The sequence below is a fragment of the Rhamphochromis sp. 'chilingali' genome, assembly GCF_963969265.1.
Source record: "Rhamphochromis sp. 'chilingali' genome assembly, chromosome: 20".
NCBI classification, from domain to species: Eukaryota; Metazoa; Chordata; class Actinopteri; order Cichliformes; family Cichlidae; genus Rhamphochromis; species Rhamphochromis sp. 'chilingali'.
In genome coordinates, this window is record NC_137947.1 from 9,075,474 (window position 1) to 9,099,034 (window position 23,561).

General features: G+C 43.8%; 1 protein-coding gene across 2 annotated transcripts in view; it reads right to left on the reverse strand.

Moving 5' to 3' along the window:
* The window catches only part of ptk7b (protein tyrosine kinase 7b), a 76,855-nt gene that overhangs the window by 48,854 nt on the left and 4,440 nt on the right, over positions 1 to 23,561 (reverse strand). Inside the window, exon 1 of one of the 2 annotated variants that reach the window (XM_080869570.1) lies at positions 906 to 1,069. The exons of the other annotated variant lie outside the window; for it this stretch is intronic. Within the exon in view, the coding sequence (XP_080725696.1) occupies positions 906 to 936 (31 nt within the window). The 5' untranslated portion in view covers positions 937 to 1,069. Of the gene's footprint in view, positions 1 to 905; positions 1,070 to 23,561 lie in introns of those variants that run through there. 2 annotated transcript variants of the gene reach the window in all.

The window sequence follows — 23,561 nt, forward strand, 5'->3', positions numbered from 1 at the left end:
ATATTGGCACCGTGCAGCCACACAAGCACAAATCCCAGCCAGGCAACAAAGCCACAATGTACATCCTTCAGTTAACTGCCTTCAGTCGTTTCCAGCATGGTATTTTTTCAACATTTCAGCCAAAAAAACCAAACAAAAAACAAGGCAGTCATCTGTTTTTAGTGAGTTAGATTAACCTACTGGTGTCTGTTCTGTTTACATTTTCACAGTTTGCCTCTTTGCTAAGGTGATTAATGTTACAGTAAAAAATAAATAAATTATGCAGCGTTTTATTATCCCGATTTCTAAAAATCTGGAGAGAATTATTCATTTTTCCCGCTTCATCTTTTTTAAAGTCATTTTATTTCTCAAAAGCAACGCTTCAGCCAAACAGCAGGGTGCTCTCTACAGAAAAAGTCAAAATCCCAACTTTATTCCAAACACATTAAAAGCTTAATCAGTCTTCTGTCTACAGTATCTATCCAAAAGTAATATAAAATTCCTGCAGGGTATACCAGCTAATGAAAAAGTAGGTCAGAGGACTACAATGCCATATGTTCCCAAAAGATCAGCACTGTTCACACTCCTAAACTCTTGTCTTTTGTCTCTGATGTTTTAATTAAATGTAGATGAGCAGGAGGAAGAAAAAGATATGCAACACTGCAGCAATTTTCGTTCCGGGGGTCCCGGAGCTTTAGGAGTTTGAATAGTTGGAAGGGGGTGAAAAAAATAAAAAATAAAGGATTGCGTGGGTGCAGGAGGAGGTTGATAGAAGAGGGAGTAAAGGGAGGGGGGAGAAAAATAAGGGAGCAGTGGATTAGTGAAACTAAATGAAGAGATGATTCAGTGAAAAGTTGGAATTAATTTGCGGTTGTCAGTTTCTCTTTCACAGTGTAGTGTTCAGGGTATGGGGCGTCTTCCCCCACCTCTCCTTGGATCCCACCGCTTCCTCCACATGCCTTGGCCCAGCGCAGCTTGGCTCCCCTTCAGCCCTGCATGGCCTCCTTTCCACTCCACTGGGAAGCAGACATGCAGAGGACTGTCGTAAATGCTTGGCTGCAAGACTTCACAGACCGCAGTCTCATCTCCTCCTCCTTAGCTCTCCATTGTTCTCTTAACCTGGTTTTACTGTCTGGCGTGATGTGCCGAGACCCCCCTGGTACCAGCTCAATCCTGGTTCAGCACACCCCATCTACTTCTTTCAAAGCTGTAAAGAGCTGGGCAGATTTTGGTCCGGGCTTCGTTACAGTAAGCCAAGTCCCTGCAGGCATATATCCAATCATTTCAACAGTTCTCTGGCTTCAAAAAAAGAGCTATAAGAATTCAGGCAGAAGATCAAGCAGTGCACTGCAACAACTGGCCTGTAAAGTGAGTTCAGACTCTGTGCTAACTGCTCCGAGGTGAAATACTGTAGAGCAAACATACAGCCCACGGCCAAAACAGACTTAACTAAGGGATCACAAAGCAGATTGGTCTTGACAGCTCTGAAGAACTGGAGGTCTCTTTCACTAAGCAAAGGGACGCGACACGCTCAGGCAATCAGGGACATCAAGTCTGTGGCGTCCCAACAACAATCCCAAGACCCCCACCCTCTCTCTCTTTCTCTCTCGCTCTCACACACACCTCTCATTTTGGCACTGCAGTGGAATGTAGCTGCTAACGGCTCGGTCCCATCCCGGTGCTCACTGAGAAGCTCAATACAATGTCTCTTTTCAAAGGAGAAGCTCAGATAAAAGCAGGCAACTTAATTGCCTTGGCTACAATAGAAACCTCCCTGTAAGGCTGTCCCATTTCCCCTGGCAATTAGGATTCACTTCCCCCCCAGGTACTTGTGAACGAGCCGTGGGGGCCGACTCTCCTGCGACTGAGCCGTGGCACGAGGACAAGATTCCACCTGTCGTCCGCTAGTTGTCTACAGGGCGTTAGGACATGATGGATTGTTTCCCTGGTACTTACACTACTTGGATACAACGGGAAGTAAAGGAGGCCAATATTAGTAAGAAAAACAGCTTTGGCAACCTATCCAAAGATAATACCATTAGGGAAGTACATATACAAATAATTAAGCAATGTGGAATGTTCCCTATAGATTTATTAACACATGCACTGTGACTGCAGGTTTCTGGATAATATCAGACAAATGCAAGAACAACAAGATTACTGGATGTAAAAATTATTTGCCATCTGATACCAGCTTGTTTATCTGAGATTTCTGGCACTCTTTCAGAAGACCGAGTGGCTGTAAACCAAGGGCATCTTGTGCCTTTGCCTCTGACTGAACAATGAACCGCTTATGAGCAATAATTATATGGTGAAGACGCTGGTTAGCCAGCTACAGCGGTAAGGCCTCAACGGTGGAGTTTTTCACTATGATTAAAGCAGAATAATTAGCTCTAATAACTTCCTGCTTCACACACACCATCTCCTGCAGGTCATGCTTGCAGAGAACGAACAATGTTTTTGCTTTTTCCCGGGATTCCGTGTCAGCAGCGACGTGATGAAGACGCCGAGGAGCGTGAGATGACCGCACTCCTAAACATGCGTGTGTGAAATGTGCACGCTTGAACACAGGAATGACACACAGACGCAGGAACACAGAGGGGCTGTTTGTCAGATTAAACTAAGAAGGAACTGAGTGACAAAACCACCTATTATAGGCTCATTTGTATGTACATCACAGCCTCTCTTTGTATCGGAGTAAGATGTGTTGAGGCGCGCTTCTCGGCTCCTCAATGAGAGAGTGACAGGCTTGCAGAAACCCAGCTACCCCAACCCCCAGCCCTAAAAAACCCCAGTAAAAAACCCCGCCTTGAATGAGATCTCTGCAGTGGTTCCGCTAAAATCCGTTCGACATTAGTATGGACAGCCACTCATTCAGAGTGGGACGGCCAACATACATGACAGAAACAAAACAGCGCAGAGGAAACGAGGCTGGCGAGCACTAATGAAATGGTTCAATTAAACAGCACTCCAGAAACCACCGTCGGTTTGAGTACACACGTAAGATTGTGTGAATAAATTAAAGTTGTAATTACAAAATCAGATCATACGTTCTTATCACCACTACTGATTAATGAGGGAAAATGTGCTGATGGTTCATTTAAATCCTTATGTATGATGATGTTCTGCTCACTCACAACTTGCATGTGTGTGTGTTGCTATGTGAATAATGTGGATTAGTAGGGATTATTATACAGCAGCCCATTATTAATGGTCCCACTCTAGTTTAAATCGCACCACCCTTTAGCCACATTCGCTCTGGAGCCCCTTTTCAACTCCTTCAGTCTGTTGAAAACAATGAGACCGACTTCTACAAGCCCAAATCCAAAAATATTGGGATGCTGTGTAAAATATGAATACAAACAGAATGCAAATCTCATAAACCATCTCATATTTTATTCCAGAGAAGATGGTGATTTCTGAATCATGCTGCTTCTATGGATCATAGAGCCTTGACCTGCAGTCGTGGGTGGCGCAGCAAACTGTGTTCGCAGGCAATCATTTGTGGAAGTGTTTCCGGAGCCCACGCAGTGATTTCCATGACAGAGTGGTCACTGTTTTCAGTGCAGCACCGTCTGACGGTCTGAACATCGTGGATATCAAATATTGTTCCTCACGCACAGAGATTTCTCCGCCTTCTCTGATTCTTCTGATGACGTTATGAACTGTAGATGATGAGATATTCTTTCCAAACTGTTTGCAATTTTACATTGAGGAACATTATTCTGAAATTTTTCCACAATCTGCAACAGCTTTTTGCAAATTGGTGAGCCTCTGTACTTCTCTGGAACTTTGCCTCTCTTGTTCTGTTTTTCTTTACATTTTATGCAACGTTCTGACATTTTTGAATCTAGGATTGCATAGAAAAATGTATCATGACTTCCATTATGTTTTGGACAGCTAACCCATGTGATGCAACACTGGTAAATCTCTGACTCCCCCCCCCCCTTACTTGTAGTTTTCTCAGAAATATCTTAACACTTATTCGATTGATGGATAGCATTTGGTGCAACGTTACATGTAGCACAAAATCATCAGGTCACAATCAAAGTGCAATCATTAAACTGTGTCTGAGAGGAGTTTTTGGACTGACAGGAACATTCACACTGAGGTAATGTATGAGGTAATATATGTATTTCGGCAAAGGGAATGTGGAAAAGAATTACAATGGATCCAAAACAGACAGAACTGAAAGGAAAATATTTTTAGGGTGCTCAGGATCTCAGGCTGGAACAAAAGTTAACATTTAACAAGACAGCAGCCCAAAAACAGTGCCTCTGAAAATCTTTGTGAAAGTCCCAGAATAGATCCAAACCTGGTCACCACACAGCACATAGGAAAGACTTAATAACGGCTTTCAACTGACGCTCCCCACAATTCTGCCAAGAAGGACGAGAAAAACCTCCAAAAAAAAAAAAAAGGTGTGCCAAGCTCGTAGGATCACTTCCAAGAAATCTCAAGGTTACATTGCTGCAAAAGGAGCTTTAACCAAGTGGAAGGACTTTATACTTAAACTTTACAAATTATTCTTCTTGCATTTTTATTATGGAGTGCTTTTTTCCTATTGGGGGGGGGGGGGGGGGGGGGGGGGGGGCAGATTTCACAGCGAGTCTGAAAAAAAACTTTAAAAAAAATGCTGCTGAAAACTAGATATCAGTCTCTTTATTCTTCTTCCAGTGAAGAAAGCCCACACTTCCTTTGCATGCATAGCTAAACCCAATAACCTTGCATATTTTCCTATAGGAAGTTTATAATTCAGAGTGGTGATATGCCTGCAACATGCTGTTCTGTTAGTGCAAATGGGATTTACTCACTAAAAGCTCTGATGAGTCAAGGACGGTCCACTTTGGCTAAACTCTCTCTTGGATCTTGTTGGCTGATCAAAGTCTTCTACTAGCTGAGACTGTAATCTCCTAACCTCACAGCTAATATTAATAGGCCCAGGAAACCACACTCCCACTGGCAAGAATCTCAGACAAACAATGCCTCTATCTCCCACAGCTCCCCCAGATCTCCCAGCTGTATCAGCCACAGGTTAAGTGTTTCATTCTGTCTGTGTTTTAATGGCGCGCTGGGGGGTAAACATTCACAGTGACCAAAAAACAAGTCATGGCTTCAGAAAAGGCATTTAAATGAAAATCACTGAATCCTGTGAGTCACACCTCTGTTAAGCTTACATGCATTTCCAAAGACTGATCTAACACCTACGTGTCATGCATTTAGCACATGAAAGCCCGCTGCGAGAACAAACAAATGCTATTCCATGCATGTATGTGCATGCATGTATGTGCATGCATGGATCACAAAAGGCTTGAGTCCAGGCACTCTTGACACTTGGTAATGAGCCCACACAATCTCCTTACCAGTCATCTGCATCCATCAGTGACACACAGGGGGCGGATTAGATGGACTGCATCCATCACCTGACAATGCACGCTATTCCTACAGGCTTTATATTCCAAGGAAACCAGATCTGGAGCACTCAGTTTCCCTCCTCTGTGTGTACATCTGTGAGTGTTTTCTGGGCAGTTGTGAGCATAGGAACTAGAAAATTAGATCTGTGACCCATGAAAAGGGACGCTGTGTACTCAGCCTGTAGCTGCCAAAAAAATAAATGAAAAAAAATCCCTATTTCAAATTGTTACTTGGCATAGCAACCATCACCTGCATGCAAGAACATCACATGTATAGTCACCGTGCACAAAAAGCTGCACAGGATGAGCAAAGACAGGGATCAGGCAAATCGCAGATCTCAAGACACGAAAGGTCAGCCTTTCCCTGCCCGAATTATTCATTTAAACCCACAGAGAGACATCCGCAAAAGACTGATTCTGTTACAAATGTCTGCTTCAACACATCTCCTGCAAGGACCAAGTGGTCCATAATAACTGCCAGTTCTAATGGACGACTTGGCCTCTGCACATTAGGTATTTAAAAGAGGCAAGAGCACTTTTTTTAATTTTTTTTTAACTGAGTGACAGATGAAGCTCCTAAGCCGCTGGAATTTCCAGTTCTTCCAAATGGTGTAGCTGTGTGAAAGAAGAAAGGAAAACTGTTCCCAGCTCTATAATCTGTGTCATGTCATTTGATTAGTTAAATTTTTTAAAGGGGATTTCTAAAACAGAATGGGGGGAAAAAAGTTTTAAAAAGTCATAAATTCAAGCAAAGCCTGGCAAGTTTAAGCTCAGCAGCTGTTACAGTGTACATCTCAATTATAGCATGAAAATTTCCCACATTAGGACTCTGGATGCTGTTGATTGTTGAAGGAGAAAAGAAAATGTTATACATTATTAAATTTGGAGCTAGCCAGGTGGTTTTACAGCCTGTGGATGCATTAAAGAGTAGTTTACACTTTATTGCATCTTGGTAATGTTCGGGGTTTGAGCACAGGACACCGAAACAGCTCTTCATGCTGAAATGCACCGATTAGGATATCTTTGACCTGGGCTCTAATTAAATGGTAATCCCCTTTAACAGACAGCAACAGCTACCCAAATCTTTTTCATCCCTCCATGTCACCCCGAGGCATCCCCTGTAACATAAATCTCGCTCTCCACCCGTCGCTCTAAGCTGCTGAAAGTCGCAGCCCCCGAGAAGCTGGCACTGGCTGCAGAGAGGCAGCTCGCATTTCAAGACAAAGCTCAATCCTCTGTCAGAAAGGAGACACTTTCCAAAGCAGCCCTGCCATTTATCAATCTGGAACCTGTTTTTCTGCCTGTTTCCCCGACTCACACCTCCACGCTGAAAAGCTGCCCAGGAAAGCTGCCTTTCGCCAAAGAGAGACTAACACGTTGCCAGGAATCACGCTCAAACCGAGCTTCTCCACTGGCTGTGCGTGACTGGACAGCGAGTGGACCCCGCCTATATTCACCTCTGCCTCATTTCCCTCGGCCCTGAGAATGATGTGTTTTATTTTAACGTGATGAAAAGAAAAAGAAAGAAAAAAATCAATTAAACTTCGCAAAGGTATGCAAGGTGACACGGCCTCTGTTTGAGTTTCACACAAACAGAAAGAGATAGGGTCAAGGTGGGCTGACAGCGTTTGCGTCAGCGCGGCGTTCGTTCTGTAAAGTTTGAATAAACTACAATTTCTGTAGAGACTTTTGCCCCCCGGCACAAAGAGCCCAAAAATTTACATCCTGAGAGTTATCAACACTCTAACAGTGCGGCTTTTGTCCGAGTACACGCACGATTAAAAGCAGCTGAGACCGTTTTACAGAATAATGACACTGTGTCAGAATTTAAAATCTTGTTAAACACACAACAGGGATGCAGCTTGTTGCAATGGGGTTTCCTGTGTGAAATAACAAGGTGGGGAAGAGGCGAAAAAAATCAGATAATGATCTTGTAAGGAGCAGATTTGCCTCGTTTTAAAGGTCAGAGGTCATCCTATACTACACAGACTCCGACTCTGGCTTACATGTCAGTTACAGTTTGCCGTGGCTTACAGCTGAGGGTCAGGATAATGGTTTTCTCCCGTGCTGTAACAAAGACAAACTAAACTCTGAGGCACACCCAGCCTCCCTGCGTGACTTTCATTAAAAACAGCTTTCTGCCACTTGTGGATTACAACAAGGAAAATATCCGAGCTTTGCAACTCAATATTCTGAATGTATTCTATTACAAGAACCCGCCTCTTTCCTGAGGCTAAGAAAATGTAAACCTCTTGCAACATCAGTGTTTTGTTGAACGGACAAATTACAAAGAAAACACTTGACATTAAGGGAGGGAGGGAAAAAAACCTACAGGCTGGCTGAAAGGTATGTGCGATGTTTTGTTGATTTTGCATGAAGCCATGATTCCATCTGGATTAGCAGAGCTTTCTTGGATTGAGGCCAAAAACAAACAAACCAAAAAAAGAAGATCAGCACGCTGGAGATCAGTCTCCTCAAATACCTTCAGTCAGCTTGTTTTCACATTCCACCTGCTCGCTGCTCCGTGCGCTAAACGAGTTAAGAGAAAATGGCATTGCGAGCAATTTCCTGTCGTTTCCGGTCTGACGACTGGAGCACAGTCAAAGGTGGTGTTGTTGTCTTTGATGTTAAACTGATAAGATAAGGTCTGATAAGACCGTGTGCCGCGAGGATGGAAATCACATGAAAACTCCAAGCGCGAGCTAAGAGCAGATGTCTGTGAAGGTCGATGTTCACCTTCACTGGCTCCTTTCAATGTGGAGGAGTAGCAGCTCCGCTCTGAGTCCCTCCCAAATGATTGAGCTTGAGGGTGAAAGGCAGGTTAGCCTCCTGCACCCTGGTGACCCTGAACTGGATAAATGGAAGAAAATGGATGGATGGATCCATCCAAACCCAGAGGTCTGATCTTCTGAGACACCACTTTTAAAGACAAAAGCTAAAGCTGCTGAGTTTGGTAGTGTATCCTGTTAGCTTTAGTTCCTCTTAACTACCGTAATTGTCGGGCTATAAGCCGCTACTTTTTGCACAAGCTTTGAACCCTGCGGCTTTTAGTCAGGTGCGGCTTTTCTATGGATTTTCCATGATTTTTGTCATATCGTAAGACGATTTGTTTTGTTTGTTCCGCTGTTGTACGGCACTACGTTGCCTGGCGGAAGGATCGGGGTTCAAGAGTGGTATGTTGGTCACATGTCCATCCGCCAGGCAACATAGTGCCGTACAAGTAGCGCGAAAAACAAACTTCAAAGTAGCGCTACGTGTTCAGCGGGAGTCGTGGATGACCAGCGGCGATAAACTTGCGAAAAGCAAGTTATGCTCAACTCCACCGGTGGATTCTGACAGCGTGGAAAAGTGTGAAAACATCCACGATCACCAACGGATTTCGAAGGGCTGGACTGCTGCATGATGGAGAGGAGGACACCGCCACGGCCCTTCTGAGGGTGTTCGACTCTGACACTGACAACGAGGATTTGTTTGGTTTTGAAAGTGACAACGAAGGAAAGAAGCTGAGAGTGGATGACGAAGCCATCCTGAGCCTGTTCGTTTCCGACACTGGAGAAGAGGACTTTGGTGGTTTTAGAGCGCAGGAAGAAGAGAAAGATGGTGAATGACTGACTTTTCTTCTTGTTAAAGCCGTGTCACTGCACCTGAGCCTAAAAGGTAGTCTGAATCTATTTTTCTGGTGTGCTGTAGGTTATTGTTATGTACTACATTTGTTACACATTTATGAAGCACAGCACATGTGCAAATATGTACCCATAATAGGGCTGAACGATATATCGCATTTGCGATAATATCGCGACATGATCAAGTGCAATTTTCTAACCGCAAAGGCTGCGATTATACTCTGGACATGTCCAAATTCATGGGCTGCATCCTCCTGAGGCCGCATTTGTAGACCGATTACGTCACAGCGACGCGCCGAAGGCTGTCCAAATTACTACCATATCCCAGAATTCATAGCGCGGCCCAGCCAAACTCCAGTTTCCAACAATGGCGGCCGCTACTAAGTTTTAAAATTACTCATACTAATCTTTCTGGGTCACAAAATAAACTTTTAACATATTTTCAGGCGAGAAAGTAGTTGTGTAAACATCAAATATCTGCTCGGTTTATCAAGATATCCCATATTTGCAAAAGTGCTTCGACGTTTTCAGAGGCGTCTGCTACCCACCAGCTCGACAGCTAGCCGGGAGCTCGAGGGTTACTGATGCGGCCGAGAACGGCACAACTCCCGGCACATCATTTTCAGATCACCGCGGAGTTTCGCTGCTCGGGTTAAACGTAATATATAAGTCACTTAGACAACCTAAAAATGTTATTGTTGGGCTTTTTTCAGTGTTTTGTTTGTTCGTGAGTAAATCGGTTTGGCTGAGATTAAAGTTATTAGATTAGATAAAATAAAACTTTATTAATCCCCCGGGTGGGTTCCTCCTTGGTTTTCACACAGCTGACTAAACGTCAAACAGAAAACTTATTAAACAGAAGTATGAGACAGTCGAGAATTTACACCAGTGTCTGGTTATATTTTAGATAGCAAGAAGCAGACGGCCGAGTTTAATAAACTCCACCGAGACAGCGGTGACGCTAATCAGAAGGCTAGACCGTCCAATTTCACGCCTTTAAATTTTAAAGGCGTGTTTGTGTGTGTGTTTATACAATTGCTATTATGTTTGCACTTTATGTGTAATGTTACTGACTGCAGAGATCAGTAAGATGTGTGTATTTTTTATTTATTAGTTTTATTTATTTAATATTATTTTTTAATTGAATGACAGTCTAGTAGTTCACAGATGTCGAAAAACTGAGTGTGGTAAAGCCACTGATTTTTTTTATGTATATTTCTGCAATCTGCACATTGTACTGACTTTCATTTTAATGTTTACACCAGGGTTCCTTGTCAGCACTTTATGCTCAGATGTTTGTAAGCTAAAAATAAACTATTGTGTATGTTCAAATATACTGTTGTGATTGAAGAAGTCAAATAAAAATGTCAGTCATCAATTCATGCATCACCTCATGTCATCATAACAGAGGTCTGTCTTCCAGGAAAGAACAGTTTAAAATTAATGTAATATAGTATTGGCCATACTATATGATGTATTGCTTGTCTTTGTTTAATAATACAGAAGACAAAGACCTTAAAAAATAATCGCATATCGCATCGCAATCGCAATATTGGGGCAAAAAAATCGCAATTAGATTATTTTCCATAATCGTTCAGCCCTACTACACAGACTCCGACTCTGGCTTACATGTCAGTTACAGTTTGCCGTGGCTTACAGCTGAGGGTCAGGATAATGGTTTTCTCCCGTGCTGTAACAAAGACAAACTAAACTCTGAGGCACACCCAGCCTCCCTGCGTGACTTTCATTAAAGACAGCTTTCTGCCACTTGTGGATTACAACAAGGAAAATATCCGAGCTTTGCAACTCAATATTCTGAATGTATTCTATTACAAGAACCCGCCTCTTTCCTGAGGCTAAGAAAATGTAAACCTCTTGCAACATCAGTGTTTTGTTGAACGGACAAATTACAAAGAAAACACTTGACATTAAGGGAGGGAGGGAAAAAAACCTACAGGCTGGCTGAAAGGTATGTGCGATGTTTTGTTGATTTTGCATGAAGCCATGATTCCATCTGGATTAGCAGAGCTTTCTTGGATTGAGGCCAAAAACAAACAAACCAAAAAAAGAAGATCAGCACGCTGGAGATCAGTCTCCTCAAATACCTTCAGTCAGCTTGTTTTCACATTCACGCGGCCACCTGCTCGCTGCTCCGTGCGCTAAACGAGTTAAGAGAAAATGGCATTGCGAGCAATTTCCTGTCGTTTCCGGTCTGAAGACTGGAGCACAGTCAAAGGTGGTGTTGTTGTCTTTGATGTTAAACTGATAAGATAAGGTCTGATAAGACCGTGTGCTGCGAGGATGGAAATCACATGAAAACTCCAAGCGCGAGCTAAGAGCAGATGTCTGTGAAGGTCGATGTTCACCTTCACTGGCTCCTTTCAATGTGGAGGAGTAGCAGCTCCGCTCTGAGTCCCTCCCAAATGATTGAGCTTGAGGGTGAAAGGCAGGTTAGCCTCCCGCACCCTGGTGACCCTGAACTGGATAAATGGAAGAAAATGGATGGATGGATCCATCCAAACCCAGAGGTCTGATCTTCTGAGACACCAACTCTTTTAAAGACAAAAGCTAAAGCTGCTGAGTTTGGTAGTGTATCCTGTTAGCTTTAGTTCCTCTTAACTATTTTTACACATGAATGGAATAAAGAACCAAATCTAACAGTTGACACCTGTTTTACTTGTTCATCTGACTCCCCATATGTCCATTTATTAAGGTCGGCTAAATCATTCACCACTGTAACTTCACTGCGCATGCCAAGTTTCAAAAAAACCATGGAGGTGCACGGCAAGCTCGAACAGAACCCAAGTGCAGCACTGATGACATTTGTGACTGCCGACAGCTCAAACTGCGAGTGAACGGAGCTAAAAGGACACTTAAATCACAAAGTGGAAAAATCAGCAACTGTTTCATGTTCATTCACTGAAGCGTCCTCATATTCCACCATGACATCCTAAAAAAGGCCCCTGTTTATTAAACGAGTAGTGTGCGCTGGCACTAACTCTAACAAGATCTTTAAAAAAAAAATTACCAAAATAAGAAGCATATGGTTTCACATTCAATTACTGCCATTTTCTCTCCAGCTCTCATTTTAAAAGAACCACTTGTTCTCCACTAAACAACATCTTGAGGCATCATCTCACCACAGCCCATAGCGACCTCAGGAACTAGCCACCTTAAAGCAGACCTCATTCGTAAAAACAGACCTTAAAGAGACATCAGACGCACCACAAGATCCTGTGAAACGTAGAGCTTGTGGGCATAGAGCAGAAAAAAATGACTAAAGTCTGACTCACAGCGAGGACAGTCAATCCACTGAGCTCCCTGTAAAAACGGCAATAAATCACAACTGCATTTTAGCGTCCAATCCTATTCAAATTGTCGACTTACAAATACTTAAATAAAACTGAAACGTGGGATTAGTAACAGATGACTTCCTATGAATGAAAATCTGTTTTTTAACCCACATGTGCTTTAAAACTACTCAATCCTGCGTCTGAAAAGCCGAAGCAAGACCCTGCATGCAAGTCCTACATGAGCGCAGAGTTATAGCGCGCTAACCTGCAATGTGTGGCGATGTCCTCTTTTTACTTACAACAAGTAAACTCATGCAGCCTCTTGTAATGAACAAATTAGTGCTGTGATTTTATGACGCTGTAACCGCAGAGCAACATGATATCATGGCGACACTAAACATGAAGCTTCTCGTCTTGTACGGTTGAGTTTTCCCCCCTCTTGTAAGTTTCAACAGAGAAAAAGGCAGTGAAAACACCTGGAAGGGGGCGAATTTTACAGCCTGTACTTAACTAATTTAATTGTCAGCACAGAAACACGGGCCCTATCTCTGTCGCATCGCATGACCGCGGAGAAGATCAGGATCACAGGACGAAGCTGGCGAGTGCCAAGATACGATCGCCTCGGCGGAGTGAGTGACTTCCTTTGTTTACTCGGACCCACACACGCAGTTCTTCATGGGACTGATTAGGTTAGTTCCCTTTACAGATCCGTGTTTTTGGGACAGTCCTTGATCCGAGCAAGAACAATCGCTCCCCTATCGTTAGCTCACAGCTGCGCTGACCAGTTGCTCTGCATTTCCTCTGCAGCCCGCCTACCCAAAGAGCGCCCGCTGAAATGTGATGTTTCAGGAAGCCATTTGTAAAACAAAGTGAATCTGGAGCAAGCGGATCCCCCGGTGTGTGACCCCGACCTTTAATCATTCATTACACTTTTTTTAAAACTTCCAGAGTGCCACTCGGGAGCTCCCACTTCCATCTGTGGTGGTTTAAAACCTGCAGCTCTTCCTCACTCTGAAGCTGGTTAATGCTCATTAGAGTCCATCTGCATTGAAACCTGAGCAGGTCTTTAGGGGTGCGACCTCAGCTTCTCCCTGACCCTCCACCTTCTCGTGGCCTGATATCCTCCGGCTGGCCAGATTGCCCACACTCCTGCCACAAATTTAAGTCTTCATTAGGACATTTACAGGAGCGCGGTAAAACACTGTCTGAATTTATGGCCTAACGACTAACGGCTTTCACTATGATTCACAGTGATTTCCATGCGTGGAATGAAAAGGAGGCGGCGGCGGCTTTGCTTTGTGGCTGTCTGGTTTTGAAGTGTCAGTTAAAAGGCTCCGCTTGTTATTTCAGAGGCGGGAAAAAACTATATCCAGATTTACATCAAAATCAGTGCTTTATCCAGCTCTCCACGATGTATTTTTGCACAAAATGAGACATATTTAAGCCTTTTGGTTTATGCAGCTGTTTGTCAATGTGTTCCCACTAGGCGTAAAAATAAAACCCAAGCCTGCTGGGGGTTTCTGCTACCTTCGCTAAACATTTGTGTACAAGGCTGGACTTAAAATAAGTAACCTGAGTGTGGGTTTGTAGATGTGTGTGTTTACTGAAATAAACAGGGCGCACAGACCAGCGGTTCTGAGAGACTTAGGCCCCGTCGTATGGCTTCAATCCACTCAGCATATTCTCTGAACCTCTCTTAACGTTTCCTTGCTCTTGGGGAACTCGCTCATGTTTAATGCCTTTTGAAAAGGCGCAGAGTTTTAGGAAGAGTTACAATGCCAGAAAAAAGATCAAACAAAGGATGTGAGGTGGAGAAAAAAGCTGCAGGACATCCAGCTCTCCCTCTGTCTCCTAAGAAATGAGAAACATTTGTGTGTCTATGAATAGCAGTGCTTGTTTAATTCATGACTAGCTTCGTTTTTTTCTGCAAGGTGCAGCGTAGTTTGGCCCCGGCAGGCTGAAAATCTGAAGCCTTGATTGTCTAATGAGTGAAGCTGATGTAAAGATAGCTGAGGTTTCATCAGGATACAGTGCGTTTGCCGCGCTTTAACATTTAAAGGAATCGATTTAAAGCGCAACAGTCTGTCAAACCCGACTATTTAAGTGGAAAGGTGTGCCAGCTTCCCCTTGAGGTGTTGTATAAATCACCATGAGGGAGCTGCGATTGCAACATCCCAACAACACTATGTGAAAAGGAGCACACAACCGGAAAATACTACAGCTCTGTTTTTTCCACTTTGAAAGATTTCGGCGGGGGCGTTTCTGATCGTTCTGCGAGACACCTACAGTACGAACATGACATTTATTGAAAGCACGCCACGGGATTTCTCGCCGTTTTTACATCAAGAGCGTGAGACATGGTTGCAGAGCCGGGCTGGTTTTTATCCCTTGACAGCATGCTGCCGTCCGTGAGAATGTTCAAAGAGCCTGAGCGAGGGATAGCAAAGGAGGTTCACCCAGGGCTCGTGTGTCATCTGACCTCATTTCTGAGATGGACCCGGGAGGTTGCAGGGAAGGCAGAGGTGTAGCTTTCACTACAACCTTTTCTTTTGCTTCCTGCAAAATGACAGGACAAGAGGAGGGAGGGAGGGAGGGAGGGGGGATGTGTGCACACAATGGCAGAGTAAGATGTCTGCCTGGAAACCATCCATGGGGAGATGAAAGAGCACCGGTGAAGTCATGGTGCAAAAACGCAACGGGCAGAAATACGCGGCTCCATCTCTGAATAACGAGTGAGAGGAGCATTCGATTACAAAGACAGGGAGAGCAGGAGAAAGCAAAGGGCGCATAATGCTACAACGCATGGATGATATGTTAGCGCATGCACAGCATTCATCATCTGGGCTGGACATTATTAAAAGGTGCAAGGACTGCTGCAAAGGTCTAAAAGATTATTTGAGAACACATCATTTCAGTGCAACAAGAAAAAAAAGAGCAAAGTGGGTGTCCAGTTTGAAAACTGCAAGTCTGAACTAAGCTCCTCCGCCGACCTGCTTCAACACAAACAAAGCTCTTGATGTAAACATACAGATAAATATTCGCAGGTGCACAAGCAACATGAATGCGGTGATGTAAAACACACACTTAAACAAAAAGTCTATTGTCTGTGTTTACATAGTTTAAAAATTCCAGTGGCAGTGGAAACCCCACAGCACACGGTCCCCATCTGCACCACAGGAAGTCAACAGCCAAACAGCCGCTGGCCTTCTCCTGTCACCACGGCTCCTGGCCAGACCCGTAGGGAGATTGCAGTCTTTGCCCGCCACCCTGACAACACACGCACGCTCAGGCTAAAACCAAAGCCACACAGTGCTCAGCGAGGAAAGAGAGGACCTTGGTCCTTTGTCTGGGTCCTAACCTGGATGAGGACACAGAGCAAAGGTGAAAGCTGCAGCAGGGGACAGAGAGGACTCTGCGGAGATCCTCATCCGCTCTGACGCAACACCAGGAGGAAGCAACCACAACAAAACATCTATTTCCTCTGCTATCTGGCACAAACCCAGGACCATTGTCAATTGTCAGACACAACATGGGCATTTCTGTCTATCCTCACCTCTACAGATAAGGACAGGAAACACTGTCCTGCGCTCCATAATCGGCCAGGTTGTGTCGGCTGGCTGCACCTGCACAGAGCAGCCTATTGTAGTGGTGTGTATAATGTTTGTCCTCTGTAGGGATTGAGTGGTGTGGGGTTTTTCAGGGCAAATACAGATATTGTTGACTGAGGCTGGTAATAACAATGTCTAGATTTCATTTTCATTTCACCCACAAACAGCTGACAAACAAGGAACAAAGGAATAGTTGGTGCCAAAATATTTAGTGCATACTTTCTACTAGAACATAACAGCACTGTTTTGCAGGTGTTCATGAAGAACTAGGTGGTTTTGACCTTCTTTAATAACCAAATAAATAAAAGGTGGGAGTCACCAGACACCACATGGTACAATGTTATCACAACACTTCACTCATAATACGATATTATTGGGGGTTTTATCCAAGAGAACAAAGTTATCTTCAATTCTTGTTTTTTTTGGTGCAAAATAAGATTGTCATGCATACAACACTGTCACTCGCACTGCCGTCCGTCTGCGATTAAATGGGCACATAATGGTACATTGCAGATTGGATGATTTGTTAGTGCATGCACAGCATTCATCGTGTGGGCTTGGTATTATTAAAAAGGTGCAAGGACTGCTGCAAAGGTCTGCCATCAGTCTGCGATTAAATGGGGTCAAGTCGGAAATTACATGCTGGTAATTAGATCCATTTCTAATAATAGAGCAATGAACTGTTATAAATCATCAAAAACTGTACATCTGCTGCTGTCTGCATACACAGAAATTCACATTTAACAGAAACAAGCAACTTCCTGCCCTGTAAAATATAACCAGAACACAACCAGCTGGCAGCCAGTTGACTCGAGTCCCTTCGAGTTGTGTTCATTGACAAACGTTGGCAGTCTGTATGCATTTATAAACTAGGCTTCGATTATTTAAAACAGCATCAAAAATCTCTGAGGGTGACTGTAGTCAGTCCAAGTCAGACTGCAACTGTCTGCGGAGAGGTTGGTTTTTACCAGGCCAGCTGCGCGGTCCAATTTCTACTCCTGTGGCTCAGTCTTAGCTTGCACTGAATTAGCTTCGCTTTGTCAAGCTAAGCTAATTAAGAAAGTGTATCCAGTAATGCTGCACTGATTTTTTTCCCCGCCTCTACAAATGATAACTTTAATCCTCCTTTTTCACAGAGATGCATTGACTGCCCATCCAGGGTCAATGCTCAGCGCCCTAGCTGGCACTCTGCCTGACTGAGCGGTCAGTCTCACGCACCTTCTCATCTTCTCATATCTCACGATTGTGAGACGCTAGCAATGTCACAGTCCGTGCACGCTAACACCCACATGCCAACATGCTGTTAAAAGACACAAAGTTTGTAATAAGTGCAAGTATTCAAGGAGGGAACTGCCACAAAAACATTCAGGACAACAAATCTAATCATTCACTTAAAACAGCACCAACCAGCTGAATATGCTCAGTTTGAGGAAGATAAAACGTGAAAGTGGCTGTAGCTAAGGAGAGCCAGAGCTCAGAGACAGACAAAGGCCAGCAGGCCCTGCTATCTTCCCTTGATATGAGCACTGATAAGCCCAAAACAATGAGGAAAACTTTCGAATTCATGGCCCTACAGAGAAGCTGTTCTCTGTAGTTGGGGGAAAGAAGCTTAAGAAACCAGATTAAATTACATCAGACCAAAGCAGCAATTTTTAAATCTAACTATTTATACATATATAGCATAACAGTGGGTGCACAGTAACAAACCACTGAGAGAAGACCCTGTAACCTCCTGCAGTTTTGGGGGAAATTGCAAAGTTTAATATTTTCTTTCATCATGAAAATGAAATTAATTGAAGAAATGTTGATTTTACATTGATGTATGTACAGTTATAAGTCCAAAAAAGAAAATCATAGTGACATTTTGTCAAAGCCAGTAATGTTTTGTAGTATTATAGAGAAAAATGAGATTTCAAACCATTTATTTTGGGCTGTGAAATTATAACGGAGCATAAGGGGTACTGTGTTTTTTCAGTACTTACTACCTGTTAAAAAAGGTTTCCGATGCAACTATTAAGACCCCAAGTGTAGATAACCGAGAAGAGATGGACTGAAGTAATTTATGTTGGAAAGCTTTTATGAATTTTTGGTGTATTTGGGAGTAGGGATGAAGAGATTCTGTATACTTCTTATTTTCTCTTAATGCAGCACAATTCCTAAAAGAAAAAAAAGGGATACTCGGATCAAATTTGCCCCTGAGGAATTTTATTCTTGGCAGTGGAAAAAACAGCTTTAGACTGGTGAAAAATAGGCATCCAGGGAAACCCAGAGATGTTTTTAATTCATTGAAAACACAAGAATTTTTCATTAAATATACAGTAAGACAACAAGACAGAATTAAATTTTAATTAAACTTCAAGAGCTGACCCATTCATCACAAAGTCTGCTCAGTAAAAGCTAGAATAGTGAGGAAGGAAGGAGGGAGTGTAGACTAACAGGAAGGATGTTTCTGCAGCAGATGCTCCAGACTGGTGAAAACAAGTCAGAAAACAAGCGAACCGACTGAATTTTCCGCTCCTGACATGACACCTCGCTGCTGGACAGCCTGGAGGTGTTTTGGTCAGGAGGACATGAGCCAGCGCCCCGAAACAGAGTGAGGAACCAGACGCCTTTGAATCAATACAGACAATTTGTTTGGACAAAAAAAACAACATCCCCAAAGCAGCTGTCTGAATAAAACACAGCTGCACGCTCATTTCAGCTGAGGAAACATCGAACAAAGGCATAGTTTTACAGGGAGGGGGAAAAAACCATCATGCTGCAAACCTACTCAGTTATTCTGACTGTGCTGTGCCATCCCTCTGTCGGAGTCGATTTTTAAAAAAAAGCACTGAAGTCTGGCTTAACGTAGACTCGGAGGGAGGTTCAGATAGAGGACAGCAGAAAGGAGGATGGGGGTTTAAAGGGATTTCAGCATTTGGCATAGTTTGTGCGACTGGAAGGAAGAAAAGTGAAAAGGGGCAGAGGAGGGTGAAACGGTACAGCAGCAGTAGCAGCAGAGCAGGAACAAGATGAAGCTGGGGATGCCGTGGAGGTTGTTTAACATAATTAAAAACCACAAAATAACTACGCTTGTTGTGTAATGAGCTTCTCTCACTAGCGGTGACAATTACTGTCTGCTAACACAGAACAATGCGGGCCATAATGTGCAAATGCTGCCTGAGCGTGCACGGCTGCAGGAGGGGATGTACGGCTGTAATTATGCACGCCTGCGTACCGAGACTCCGGTCAGCAGAGGTTTCACTGGCCGATTATGTCGCCATTAAATAAATCTAGTGAACGACCGCCTTCGCTGTAAGGGTCTGATTACAGGGCAAATCCCACGCAAATGAACAAAAGTTAATCGAGTGTGTGCAATCCTGAAAAAGAGGCCTTAACAGAGTAAAGATTAAATCTAATTCGAAGTATTTTCACGCTGTTAAGAAGCCCATAGTGTCATACCCACTGAGCACGGCAAAGCAGTGCAAAGAGCAGAGGTTTAATCCTGGTTAAAAGCGTCAACTGCAAGAGGGCAAATGAATGAATTACTCACAGGGCCTGTGGGGTGGGGGGGGGCTGTTCTGATGTTTGGCTTTAAAGCCAACAAAGCTTTCTTACACTTCTGGCTAAAAGTCACCTTTCTTTTGAACACTAGCTAGACTTTATGAGAAAATACAAACCAATTCCTTTCATACTAACACGACACAAACCTAAAGAGGTCAATTACTAAGAAAGAGTTTGTTGTAAAGTTAAACCATAAGCAAATATATTAAGCAGAACTTTGGCTGGAGGTAGAAGATGCAAACAAAGGCAACGACCAGTTAGTTTTTCCGCTATCCATTGCAATATTTAAACCAGCTACAGATGGACAGTAATAAACACACAGAAATGAGCAGCTGGATTTTTCTTCGCCCTACGCCACAGACTGAAGTCCGCCTGCCAGAAATGTAAATACGAGTCACGGCAACAAAGACCTCAGTCGGTTTGATTGGTCCACTTGGTAAGCATATTAAATGCGATGCCTCCTTTAATCAAAATAGTCATGTGTAATGGGCTGTAATTGCATCTGGCTTGCACGATGCTAATGCAAGCCATCATCCTGCTAATGTAGCCACATGTGTCTCTCTTGCTCCCGTAGCGCTGTGACTGCTCAGTATCGATTAGCTTCAGTGAGATCAGCTCAGTTTCAGTCGCCACTGTTTTGCAAAGAAACTCGAACCGGTTGCATTAAAAACCTCAGTGTGTAACAGTAAAGCGCTGAATGACAACGAGAGCAAAAGGAGTCGAAACTAAGACAAAAACAAAGTCAGAGACAAAAATAAAAGCAAAGCTGGAGCGAACTGTGACAGATGCATGGTAATATAATCTAAATGTCTTCAGCTCTCAAAGACTCAATTAACAAGGACTGCCCTGGTGCTCAGGAGTACCAGCTGTCCCTGTTTGTCACTTTAGGTCAATAACTCTTACAGTTAATTGTAAACACGTCTGCACACACACACATAAATCTCTAAGTGAGACATCCCCAACTTTGTCCCCATATTTCTTTCAGTGCGGTATTAAAGAAAACGCTTTTGAGAAACACTGCTGTGTTGAGATATTCTTCTACTCTTCACAGCTTCGGAGAACATGAGCGGTACTCTAGTTTGCACCTCAAATGTATGAGCGCGGATTCAAAGGAACCGGGGAGCTCTAAAACATTCACAGCCACCCTGTGCCAAGAGCTGATAAAGCCACCAGCTTCACTCATACATTATGCTGGCTACATCAGTAAATCCCAGCTGCTCAGCTTTAGTCAGGTACCGGGTCCAGGAGGTTAACACTGTACAGGCTGCCATGGAGACAGACGTGGCCCTCCTGGAAGCCACGGCAGGAAGATGAAACGGCAACAGCAGGAACACGGCCAAAAATAGCAGGAGGAGGCTGGACGATACGAGAAATTAGGATAGAAACAAAAATATGCAATCTACTCAAAGAAAAGAAAGTCTTCAGAAACAACAACTGGTCTGCCCGCAGGGTCAGTCGGAGCCAGCTGGAGATCTGAAGATCAAACATCGCTAACGGCCTTTCTCAATAAACACCAGTGGCCTTGTCAATCTGTTTAAATCCGCTGCCGTGCCAAGGAGGAGCTGAGGGGTGACTGAGAGCCCAGTGTCACTCTGCCTGTGGCCTATCGCTATGATGAGTTCATTCAGCCTCAGGACGCAAAGAGTTAATGGCTGCTGGGATTATGCAATGGCGCCCCAGACGCCTTTTCTCCTCTCCTGCCCTCCTTTTTCTTCCCCAACTCCCCTTCAAACGGGGCGCAAGCCAAATTAGGCATTCCTGCACGTTTCAATCAGATGCATTTGAATGCGACGTTAGCTCCGCGCATGCTTTGGCACCAATGCGAGAACAAAACAGGGGTTTTGTTTCACTCCAAAGCCTCCCCTCGCCAGGGCCTCGCACCTGCCCTGCAGGGGGAAAAGTTGTAAGGATTTACAACCGTCTGAGCGGGTTACAGCTGCAGTGTGTCAGGCTAGTAAAAACACATGTATTTCATCATTTAAGGTAAATTTGATACTACAGGTTATCACTAAAAGCAGAAGGGTGATTTCAGCCACGGCAGATTAGACAGGGTGGAGGTGAAGGATGGCAAGAAGATGTCACGCACGTCATCTGATAAGAGAATAATAATGTCACATTAGTGAGACATCAAGTGAACGAGGGAAGAAAACCTGATCTGATTTATTAGATTAGTTAGTTCACTCTTTCACCTTTTCCTTCACAAGTGAGACCGGACCTGGGAAAAGGATCAGGAGATAAGATAATATACAACACCCCAACGTAAACACCCTCAATGCAATCTCAGGCAGGCCTCATGTGGGCCAAACCTTCAACAAAAAAACAAAAGACCCTGCACATTTTTACTTTTATAAGGTGGATTTTCCAGACTCTGTCACAACAGTGATTACTTTCCCTTTCACTGCAGCGACTGCAAGACAAACAGCACAAAGTTAGCGTTCTTGTTAGAAAGTAACTCTCCAGGAATGTGTGAAGGCATTCGATCGGCTGTGAAAGCTCATTCCAGATGACGCCTAATTATCATAAAAGATGGGAAAAAAAGTGTAGCTGAGTAGGTGCATGTGTGCTTGTCCTTTTCAAACTCAAACATTTCCCACCTTAAATCTTAAAAACCTCTAATTTAGATCCAATCCTCTAAAATAAGACATTTTAACAAGTGTTGCTTTGGCTAATCAGACTTACCAGTAGAGCCCAAACAGATGTCTGCTGGTTACACAAATAAAAGAAGTCAAAATGAGATTCATTTATTACAGGATCTATAACAAGTCAATGGCGACCAATGAAAATAACTCAATTAAGACTTGCAGTTTATTTTCTGTCTATTGATTGTTGATTGGTGACTAATCACTCATCACTGCTTTCTAGGTGTGTGTGTGTGTGTGTGTGTGTGTGTGTGTGTGTGTGTGTGTGTGTGTATATAAACTAACAAAAAAGCCCATCTGATTGGAAGATTTCACCACTTGAGCTCTGATAAATTTGCCAACTGGGTAGGCAAGTAATTGAAAACGCTATAATTTCTGTGCATAACACAAAATAAGTAAAGGGGGGGTTAACCGCTAGTCCAGTCCAGACAGGAGACAGAGCCGTAGAGGCACCGAGTCGATAAACAAGAGCGATCCTTCCACATGAGACTGTCGAGCACAAGAAGCAACAAACCAAATGCAACAGGAAACAAGGAAAAGGAGACGGGAGAGCTACAAGGGTTGATTCCAATCACGACCACAGGGCCTTGCAGCAGGAGCCAGCGCAACCACACGCATGCACAGCATCACAGAGACATGCACGCAGCACTCAGTGGGTCATTACAGAAACAACAGGGGCTGCAAAGAGCAGTGGTCAGTATAAAGAAAATAAACCTGCACATATCAGCAGGTAAGCTTCCTTAGGCGCACATACCAAACATTAAATGTCAGCGCCTGGAAAATAGTAGTCAACACTACATCTTATAAGCTATCACATCCATCTTTCTTTCTTTACTCTCCCTCTGGGGCTGGTGAGAGTGTTGTTTTTGGCAACCACTGATCCATAACTTCAAAATGACTCCAAACAACTCATTTAGCTGGCAGGAAAACTAAAATGAAAAAGAGCTTATTCCCCATAAGAAAAATAACATAAAAAAAGAAGGCTTTTATTGACACAAGAGAGACCATGTGCAGAGGCATCACAGTGACATGCGTTTGCCAGCTGACAAATCTTCAACAGTGCTGTGTGCCTCCAGTTCCCAGCATCCTTAAAGCTGGCACACCTAGATCGATTTCGGGGTCGCTGGAAGGACGGAAAACCGAGATGATGAAGACGCATCAATTTAAAAATGACATGGACCCCAGTGGGCTGCCATGAGTGTAGCCTCTGCAAGAGTGCAAGAAGATCCTCCCCCCTGGGAAAAGAGCCTTCCATAATGGGAGTGAATGCAAGCCGGCTTAGGAAAACAGGGGACCGTGGCGTTCAAAAGGCTTCACCTAAACCTGAATAAACACGGCTGATAAACGACCAGAAATAAGAGCCACCGAAGACGCTGAGAAATCCTCCCCCCTTGTTCACACAACCAGTGCTACCAGTTAAAGTCTCCCATATGCACAAACGCGCCGAGACCCCGATCTGTAC